The sequence below is a fragment of the Cyprinodon tularosa genome, unplaced genomic scaffold (assembly GCF_016077235.1).
Source record: "Cyprinodon tularosa strain WSP-4 unplaced genomic scaffold, ASM1607723v1 ctg8, whole genome shotgun sequence".
NCBI lineage: Eukaryota > Metazoa > Chordata > Actinopteri > Cyprinodontiformes > Cyprinodontidae > Cyprinodon > Cyprinodon tularosa.
The window spans coordinates 2,363,997-2,374,881 of NW_024039562.1; the positions used below are offsets into that span (position 1 = coordinate 2,363,997).

At 34.2% G+C, this 10,885-nt stretch overlaps 1 protein-coding gene across 2 annotated transcripts; it reads right to left on the bottom strand.

Annotated features, from left to right (window-relative positions):
- Positions 1-48: 48 nt before the first annotated feature.
- Positions 49-9,483, bottom strand: ssuh2rs1 (ssu-2 homolog, related sequence 1). Of its 2 annotated transcripts, XM_038271366.1 has the most exons (13): positions 9,461-9,483; positions 9,307-9,374; positions 5,375-5,476; positions 4,356-4,431; positions 4,109-4,238; positions 3,891-3,951; positions 2,424-2,545; positions 2,154-2,216; positions 1,979-2,061; positions 1,780-1,872; positions 1,403-1,508; positions 605-712; positions 49-528 (listed from the first exon to the last, which is right to left on the bottom strand). In XM_038271366.1, exons 1-13 carry the CDS (start codon positions 9,481-9,483, stop codon positions 388-390), a joined length of 1,176 nt encoding a protein of 391 aa, XP_038127294.1. In that variant the 3' UTR covers positions 49-387. The 2 variants fall into 2 exon arrangements, with proteins under 2 accessions (XP_038127294.1, XP_038127295.1); XM_038271367.1 differs by lacking the exons at positions 9,307-9,374; positions 9,461-9,483 and adding an exon at positions 5,716-5,898 and having other exon boundaries at positions 388-528.
- Between the last annotated feature and the right edge of the window lie 1,402 nt (positions 9,484-10,885).

Here is a 10,885-nt window from a genome sequence, read left to right on the forward strand (position 1 = left end):
CATCTGATAAATTTTTGTTCTCAATCGGATTTATGTTTTTCAATGGAATCAAAAAGACGTCTGACATGTTTAAAATGAATGTCATTCAAACATTGTTTAAAACAAGGCAACATATCAATGGTTTATCCTTGAAGTTGAATTATTATATCTACAGACAGCGCTTGGATTGCTTAATATGAACCTGCTAAACTTCAACCCAGGGATAAAACAAGTTTTACATATTTTTTTACATCTCCAATGTTTATAAATTGTTTTAGTAGGCCTTGGAAATAGAAGTCCCACTTTCCAATCATTGCATGACATATTTATTTAATTTTTGATACAAATAGTTGTTTTCAGACATATTTATTCAGTTGCCTTTAACAATGTATTACTAATATGTATTGATTACATTACAGAACAGCAGCACTTAGCGGGATAGTCATTCACATGAACCTTGAACTCGTTTCCGTAAACAAAGTAAATGTATGTTTTTCCTTTCCATGTGTAGGTGACCTTCGTGACAGGGATAAGTTCTATGGTTTGACGCTGTAGACAAAACAAAGCAAATATTAGCATTTCTCAACAACAAAAGCTGCTTGAGTGTTATAACATCTTTAAATACCTGTTGTAGAATGCGTGATGTCTGGGAGAATCTAGCCTGATGATCTCCAACAAGTCGTTGTGCAGCCTGCACTACTGTAGGGTCTGGAAAGCCCATGAGTGGGTACACCTAGTGAGGGTATCAAAGAGGTTCTTTAACTCTTTTCATGGTTTAAGTTGTGTGAAAATTCCTTAATATAAAAACTATGTAAATAATATACAAAAAAAGATCAACATTATTTTTGAAACACATTCTGTAAAGTAAGGATTAAGACTAAAGGCTGGGTTTTTCTGACACACAAATTGTATTTTCTTACTCTATATACACACAACTACTAAAGGAGTAGTTATGTGTATACTTTCACTGTTTTTAATCAAACAGTGAATGTATTTTCTCCCTGACACATTGCTTAAATTTTTGCTTGTTTATTAGATCATAAATTGTGTTATCAAAGAAAAAAAGTAACCTAAAAGATTATTTCTTTAAAAAGGGCACAAAAAAAACTTTGGAATCAACCTAGAATTAACTTCCACCTAAAGCTAATCACTAGTGTCACCATTGGCAACAACTGCAATCTTTGTAATCACTCATATATATATTGCTATTGAGGCCCTTTAACATACCATTTTTTTCATAACTTTTTTGTAAATTGGCCAGGTTAAGGGAACGTCATGTGGCAGCATCTCTATTAGATTTAATTTAATAGCACCACTGTTCAAATTCATAATATAGACTCATTAACAATGATTTGGAATTTAACCTCTCTTTTTAAATCCATAATATAATTTAACCTTATTCCAATGAAAAATGAGCCCTTACCATGTACTGGGAGTCTCTGAAAAGCTCCTTGCCTGTTACTTTACTGAGGTTTGCCACCTGAAGACCACTAGACTGTTCAACAACATAATCCTCAGAATTGTTTGTCCTGTGGGTACAAATAAAATTGATCATGCAAAAAAATTCCTTATAAGACTCTAGAACCACCTAAGCAGACTCCTTTTGATATAAACGAGCCTTCCTCCTCATTCCACTGCCAACACTGAGCCTGACAAAGAAAATTATTTTTAGCTGCTTCTAAAGAAGCGCTTATATTTTTGGTTATTATCCATATACCTTAAACATTGGTGAGGACTGGGATGGAGTTAATCTAAGAAATCTAAAGCTTCGAAAGAAAAACATTACCGACAAAACTATACCATTTCACAGTGAGGTTAATGTAGACCAGAAGCTGCTGTTTTCCATGACAGATTTCACATTGCTTTGATCCTTGTCCATGACAGTGTATGCAGCTGAAAAAGAATTTTAAATACATTGGTCTATAAACACTGCAAGCTGTAGTCAGTTTTGTTTTTAATATCATTATCGTTTCAATTTCATTAGAACTGAAGTGCATACTTTTCCCTCCCTCTTCCACTGCAGTGGTTGCATCGATCATCTCCCTGGCGGTAACCTGATCCATTACACACCCAGCAAACTTTCTGTTGTAGAAAACAAAATCATAAAAGACAGCTGACATGTAATCACACTGATAAGCTTTCAACATTTCTCAATTTAATGGGAAAAAACTTACATTACCAGAGCCTGCACAGTCCTTGCAAGGCTTTCGCCCCATTCCCACACATCCATGGCAGGGCTAGGACAGAACAATAACCCACTAATTTAAACATATAGATCATATAGGCCAAATTCACAACAATACTATAAAACAATGCCTAACTACTGGCTTAAAAAAATAATATTTTATTATGGTGCATGTAAAATGATATTTATAAAGAAAAATCTCTTGATTAAGTCACAAAAGCAAATAAGTTTTCCCCTCACACTGTCCTGAATGGCTTACCTTCATGGATGAGGTGTAAGGAACCTTCATTTTCTGTTCGTCGTCTTTAAAAAAGACGGGTGCTCTGGCAGGAATTTCCCAGGGCCCTGGAGGTTGCTGAGCATATGCATCTACTGGCTGACCTGATCCACATTAAACATAGTAAGTCATCAAAAGTGTCAAAACATTATAATGTGAGGAAAAAAGTTGGGCAGTCAGCGAGCAAAGTGTACTGCGATCAGTCTAATTATCATGCTAATTTGATAGAACATTATACTGTAGAGACTGTATTTTGCGATCACTTTTTTCTGCCTTAAAAATTTTAAGTTTTTATGCAAGAATTAAATTTCTGTTCAATTTGCATTTTTTCTAAGCCATAACAAGGTTTTGTTGGGCTACTCTATGAAACTTGGAATTAAACACTAATCCAGACATATTGAATTGAAAAAGCTTCCTGGATGGGAAGCGATTCGTCTTCAAACTTGGAAAACTCCAGCAGTTTTTTTTTTTTTTTTTTTTTACTCTTTTTTACTTTTCAATTCCACAAATAAATAAGCACATCATACTAAATGTTTATCCACATTTTCATGTGTTATTATACCACTTATGAACACATCAAATTGGACTTTTCTCTAACAAATATAGTTTTTCTATGTAACTTTAAGTCGTTGACTGTCCATAACAATTTACAAGAAAAAAAAAAGAGATTTCCCAAAGCATTTAAAGGATGAATGTTTTTATGACTGGAAAAGAATTACGCTCAAAGTGATATTTGTCTGAATACCTTAAAAATAACTTTATCTAGAATTATTTATCTATGTTACGCAAAAAATTTAAATCAAACAAACTGTAGAATAATTCACAGGTTAACGTTAATTACAATTTGTTGTTTTAAACTACCGGTATAAGACTTTATTATTTCATTAAAATTACTCAATGTGAATATTAACACAAAAAAAAGAAAAATTATATAGAATCATTTCACACAGAATAATGTTTTCTGGCCTTTTCTAATTACAGCTACTTATAATGCAACATTTAAGATTACAATGTTACAATATAAAAAAATATGGAAATGTGGGCTTACTGAAAGGAATGTTTAATAACTGCTTAAAGGTTTTTTTAATTGTCAAGTTAGAGAAAAAGGAACAGATGACCCAAATAACTGACTAGTCAACATAGGTTGTTATACATCCACAGAACAAGGTTAGATATAAAAGTAGTGCAGCAGTATTCAGTGATTACTAAATTGTGCCGTTGTTTACTCTACAGTTTCGCTATAGTCTGTGAATCAGCATAGAAATACAAATTTAATTCATAACTTTATTACAACTATTGCCCAATAGCTAGTGGTTGCACAATTAATTCACCATGTTGGTAGGGAAAACCTGAGGCTAACCAAGTGGGGCTTCCTTAAAATACTTTTTTCCCACATTTATAATAAACACAAACTATTTTTTTTTTTGGGGCATGTGTACAGAAACTTACCATGGTATGGCTCGTGACTCCATTCTGTAGACCTGGACTCAGTAAATGTTTCTAGGCGATACTACAAAACAAAAAAAACAACAAAAAACAAACAAAAAAAGTAAAAGACATAATTTAAACTGTATGGAAAAATAAAGTCCAATGCAAAGCATATGCTCCCTTTCATTCAATTCTTCCAGGTTTTTAATGAAACATTTTCAAACCAGAAATCCTCTTACTCTGTAGGTATTAAATGCCTCCATGTTGGTGATCACACCGTTTTTAGCTGGTGCAGAACTGTAGCAACACTTGCTGGAAGCATACAAGATAAAGGCATCCCTGGCAGTATCCTCAGTTATAGATGGAATGCTGCAAGCAAAAATATGGTATGATATGGTAATATTTACCAAATAACCAACAGGTTGCAGTCAACTTTTTAAAATTATATCAAGCTTTGTCATAGAAGGGCTACAGTGTATGCATTACTTCCACTGCGGTTGCTCAGGTCCAGGTGAAGGCTGGGGGGCTGGATAAGAGGGCATTGGAGGGGGAAGAAATCCACCTGTTACAAAAGTAAAAAGATAAGTTTAATAAGTTTTATTACTTAATTCAGGCAAGCCTGATCATATTTGATCTCATTTGTTCCAGTGAAAGGCCTCTTATTTAGAGGCCTATTAAGCAGATTTATTGGGAAAATAAGCCAAATTGTAAATTAAAATCTAAATAAAGAATGTCTGAAAAAAATGTTTTTGAATTAGCAGAAAAGATGATTAGCTGTTATTCCATTGTCTATTTTTTGGAACCCTGTTTTTGCTGAACGGGCCACAATATAATTAAATAGGCTAAACATAAGAAGGAGAGAATGAAGGAGATTTTAAACACTCCCAATGAATTGTGTCTATTATAAAAACCTAACCTAATTATAAAAACCTAACTAAAACACAAACTAACCGTTTGTGTATTATGAGTTTATTTATCCTCCAACTAGTTTTTGTCACTACAGATGGTGGCCTTCAGTGGATAAAGCAGGAAGACCCAAAATTACGTTGCTGATTTTGCAAAAAGTCACATGTGGTAATAGTGCAAAGGACTGGCTTCCCTCTTCCTTTAAAAGGGAAGTGGACATTAGGCAGTGAATGGTGGCAAACATTTTACCAAATGCATTTAATCATCTACAGACTTTTTTAGAATATGATGGTTCAAACATTTATCTACCACCACTGAATATTGTAAATTTGATTAGAGTAGAAATAAAACATTTGGTTCTAAATTCTATGAATCTTTGAATTTGTCAAAGGTTCAACCAACTTAATTTCATATCTGTTAAATTGAAGGACTTTTTTTCTGGACTACATTTACACAAGATATAGTCACATTTTGGGTTATCTGCTTTGCCATTTTCTATATAATTCAACACAAAGTAAGCCTGAATCCTTTGAAATTAAATAAAATCTATAAATTAAGATCACTGGGTTAGTGGGTCAGTACACTGTATATTACTGTACCTCCTCCTGCTAAGGTCCCTTCATACCCCGGCATGCTGTCAAACATGCCGGCCGGAGGAGCGCTGGGGCCTTGAGACTCAGCCACGGGTGGGGCAAACATTGCTAAATCAAACCAGAAGAACCAGTTCAGTTAGAAACAGATAGAAACTTCTGAGATATTCAACATTTTATGATCTTTTGGCACATATTTCCTAAACCCAAAGCGCTCAGCTAAAACACACCAGTGAGAAAGCCTGCTGTGCTGTACAAAAAAAAAAAAAAACAAGAAATCAAAACACTTGCTGGGATATTATAGATACATGTTCTCACAAGTCCCAATCCTAAAGCAAACAGTGACTTACCGTGTCCTTCCGTTATGGTCTCCATTCCAACAGGTTTACTGTACTAAAAGCCTACAGTGCTCACATTTACCGCCCGCTGGATGGAGCTTATAAGTAACCCAACATAACTTAAACTAAACGTATGTAATTGAAGCTCGAAGCTCCGTAAGATTTCTACAACAAATTATGATCCCACCCATTTCCACGGTGTTACGTCACCGGAAAACCGCAAGACACAAAAGGAATCACACACACACACACAAACATATGTATATATATATATATATATATATATATATATATATATATATATATATATATATATATATATATATATATATATATATATATATATATATATATATATATATATATATATATATAACGACTTCAGTGTGTCGGCTGTTTATTATGACTAGATGTTTTTTCTTTGATTTCTAAAAGTTTTATCTATTTTTGTAAGCGTTGTTTTGACTCCAATGCATGTGAAAGGTGCTATAAAAATTAAATTTTACTTATTTTTATAAATTCCTAATATGAGTTTCGCTTTTTTGGTACAGTTGAATCTCGTGTTTGCAGGTCGTAGCTGCTGCTGAAAGGTAACCAGGCTTATCAGCGCCGTAGTGCAGCTGCTGACCGCGGATGGATATGGAGCGAGTAAACTGGGGCACGGAAGTCAGGCGACACAGATAGTGGTTCGGTTTTGCAATAAAACACGGAGCGAAAACCGATAATCCATTGTGTGAGATCACGGTAGCTTCCGATTTTAATGTGCCTATTGAAAAATATATATAATGAACACTATGGATTTATTTGTATGATTTAACACAACTTCCTGCTACTTTTAAAAGTTACTGAACTTCGATTCATGTCTTTACCCAATCAGTTTTGGAGGCAAAACTCAAAATAAGTGATTTTGATTACTTAATTTGGAGAAAAATATGCATTCTTTTATATTGGAAGAATGATTCCCCTCCTTTTTTTTTTCTTTTTCTTGGAACACTTGGCTTTCTTTTTGCCTCTTGAAAAGCTAACCTGTGAGAAATATGACCGGGCTTATTCTTTTATAGATCTCTGGCAGCTGTTACTTTATGGATTAGAGAAAAGCTGAATTTGCTTATTATATGTGGAATTCTTTATGCTATAATTTCCTATATTATGTTCAAGTTGGGGATAAGTGTGACGGAAAATGGATGCATGGATGTTCAAGTTGCTGCCTGATACATTTAACTATGACTCTTACTGTGTGCGTGTATGTGTGTGTGTGTGCGCGCACATGGATGTACATATACTTGTTTTTAAAATAAGGTGTATTATGATTGATTGCATGATTGCTTTTGTTTTGTTTTAGGAGGGAATGAGGGTTGCACCAAGGGAAATAGTATACCTGTAGGATATACTATTTATTTGTATGATATTTTATTTCCATTTTAGAAGTAAAAGGAAAAAAAGCACAGTATGTCACATTACTCATCTAAAGAAACCAAGCAGTTTTTCAGAATAGGAAGATTTTAGATTTAGTTAATTTATCTTATCAGATTTTTACAAATAAGATGCATCTCGTTCTGTGTCGTTTATATATTGTGACACTAGGTGGCACTGTTTCATTTTGTAGGCACATAATAGCTTGTACGTAAGATTGTGCTTAAATTGGAGAAAAGATTATAAAAATCACACAGTCCATATCCATCAAACTGTCAGCATGTGTAAAGAGGACACTTATATTTCAAGTATGAAATAAGAACTGAAAAAATACATTTTACACATTGATTTTTAGCTACTAAGAGAAATGCTCTCATAAGTTAGTTTGGCATCTTTTAAAGGGGCATCCTAAAAATAGATCACTCAATAGCCACAATGGTAATTCTAGTGGAAGTTCTCCATTAGTTTTGTTTTCTCTCTTTTTTTTTTTTTTTTTTTTTTATTAGTTGGCATGAAGCAAATGTGATCTCTGCCCTGATCTGATTCTCATTTTCTCTTCCTTCCCTATTTTGACAAATGCTTTTTTTTGTTGCAATTTTGCTGCCTTTAACATGTCATAAACCTCGAGAGAAAAAAAAAAAGCAAAAGATTGTACAATTGTGTGTGCATACTGTAGCTCAGTGCAAGGTCTGTGGGTACTAAAGACAATGGTCTTCACTGGGTTGCGGTAAAGCTGTTCATCTGACAGCAAGAACATAGCCGTGAGACCCACCTTCCAGTCAGTCGAAGAGAAACTTACAAGCCTGGGTTTTCAGACCAGAGCCAATAGAGGCAGATGACAGGCCACTCAATAAAACATTCAAGTTGCCATCACAGTGAATTAGAACAGGATATAATAATCTGCTTTAAAAATAAAATTTAATTTATTTATGTAGTGCCAATTCACAAAACATCTTACGGCACTTTACAATTCAACCGGATCATACAGTCAAATTGATTCAAAGTTTTCTATCTAAGGGAAACCAGTTGATTGCATCGGCTCATTGACTCGATGCAATCCCTCACACTAAGCATGCTTGTAGCGACAGTGGAGAGAAAAAACAACTCCCTTTTAACAGGAAGAAACCTCCAGCAGAACCAGGCTCAGTGTGAGCGGCCGTCTGACGAGGCTGACTGGGGTTCAAGAAGACAGGAGAGATCTATCTAGTTTGGTATCTTTAACATATTGCAGTGGCTCTCGTACGGCTCCCTATGTTACAACATTTACAACAATGTTTTAAGGTTCTGAACTTCCATATCAATGCTTTTTTTTGAACCATGTTTTTTCTTCCACACTGTTTACATAAGAAATAAGAAATGGAAATGTCATGAGAGCTGTACAAAACAAAATTTCATTACACTATGTGTATACAAAATGACAAAAAAAGTTTTCTAAGTCTAATATTAACCAAACAAACATAACTTAGGATGATTTTTTTCATTGCGTCTTCATAGGGTAATTAATTGTTTTCATAGGGTAATTAATAGGGACATTAGGCCTAAGCTAAATAAAAAAGTGGTTTCTTCAGGTTTTCTCTTTTGAGTTTTCTTTCTTGTTTGTTTTATTTTTTATCATTTGATATAGCTATTTCCACAACTCATCAAAAAGTTTACAGTGAGTTCAGTATAACAAGTTAGAGATTACGTCATGTTAATCTGTGATAGGTCACGAAATGGCAGACATGTTAAATTCAAAGTATTTATGCAACTTTACTTTGTTACTATTACTTTTATTTAGTTATTTACATTTATTATTATTATTATATTTGTTACTGAAAGTGGCACTAATTTCTTTTTGTAAAGAATATACAAATAAAGTTTATTTAAAAGAATTTTGGAAAAAAAATGTCAGACACGTGGATTGATCCATATTGAATATTAAGGCTTTATATATATATATATCCATCTTTACTACTACCAACGGCTTTAATTGTAAATTAAAACTTTAAGCGAACTGTTAATTAATCATCCAGCATTCCAAAAAAAATGTAAGAGTCTCTAAACTCAGATATCTCAACAACGGCAAGTGGTGACGTCACCGGAAACCAAGTTATGGCGAAGTGTTTGATTTATCAATTTTTAAAGTAGGCTAATCAGATGATACTCAATAATTAGCTTTAAATACCACTTTGCCTAATCGAAAGTTCATACCTGCTCCTCCTGCCGCTGCTGGGATGTAACCCGGGTTGGCAATACCGTAATTCTGGTGCTGCCCACCGCTGCAACGAGTAAACGAAACGAAACTTAAGCAACACATCAAAGTAACGTTGCTCTAAAAATGAGATAAAAACAAAGCCATCCTCACCTCATTATAGGTTGCTTTTCCATGTTAATATCTCTTTTTGCTCTAAGCGACAGACCGTCTTCTGAGCAGAGCCTTTGGTTTAATCCCGATGAGGAAATATGAGGCAGCTCATCATGTGACTTAATAAAATGATTTACCTTTAAACTCAACACAAGACCGTTTCCCGCAGCTACCGCCCTCTAATCGTTAGTAAAAGAGGAACTCTTATTATGGAAGTTTATGATGTGAAAAATACACATAGGTTTACCAGAGGCTTATCCTCTGATCAGGAAGTACGCATCAGTTTCATGAATCAGAGATAACAATTGTGTATGACTGTAAATATTTATTTATGCTTCGCTACATAAAAAAACAAGCATGTTGTCTCAGATAAGTGATTTTAAATTAATCTGTTAATACAAGCTACAAAATTGAAAATCAATGCAACAGCTGAGTGTTATGTTTTGATATGATTTAGCTGCAAAAATCAGCATGAATGTAACAACTTATTGAGGTTGTTGGGAACAGTGATAGTTATAAAGTCTTACAGCTGCTGGGAGGAAGGATCTGTGACAACGCTCCCTGGTGCATTTAGGGTGCAGCAATCTGTCACTGCGTCATGGCCATTGAACACTGAATCAGCTCTACACCCTCAGCAGGATTCTGGAGGGTGCATGGGAGTTTACCTAACCAGTCTACATGTGTTTTGTGGATATGGAGAAGGTATTCCACCGTGTCCCTTAGGGGGTCCTGTGGGGGTTACTCCGGGAGTATGGAGTACCAGGCCCTTTAATAAGGGCTGTTAGGTCTTTGTTAGGGATGCACAATATAATCGGCCCCCTATCGGTATCGGCCTGTATCAGCCTTAAAACTGAATATCGGACATCGGCCACCCCATCGATATTTAACCCGATATTTGATCAGCTTCTGAGTTTCTAAAGTCGAAAAAAAAAAAATAAATAAATACTACTTCTTCTTCTTCCTCAAAAACGTATTTTTTTACAGACTTAAAAACTTCTAAAGACGAGGGAAAAATGTTGATACATTAAAATATCACAATATCTTCATATGCTGATATATTGCCATTTAAAAACACCATATCAATCTCTTTTACTAATTAAATATTGCTATATGTCATCGTATGCTACGAAATCCCCCGAAAATTCACAAAATTTTGCCATATTTTATATGTTGATATATTGTCTCGGTATCGATCTATTTTACTAACAAAATCTCACAAGAATTTGCAAAATATCACAAGAGTTTGTAACAGAACGATGAAATTTCACAAGATTTTGAAAGTAAAATAGATCGATACCACGTTTTTAAAAAATAATTTGATATCAGCATATGAAAACATATTTGAGTATATTATTTTTCAAAGTGTCAGAAATGGATAACAAAACTGCTATTTTCAATGACTACTTATTTTTGTCCAGCTTTAAC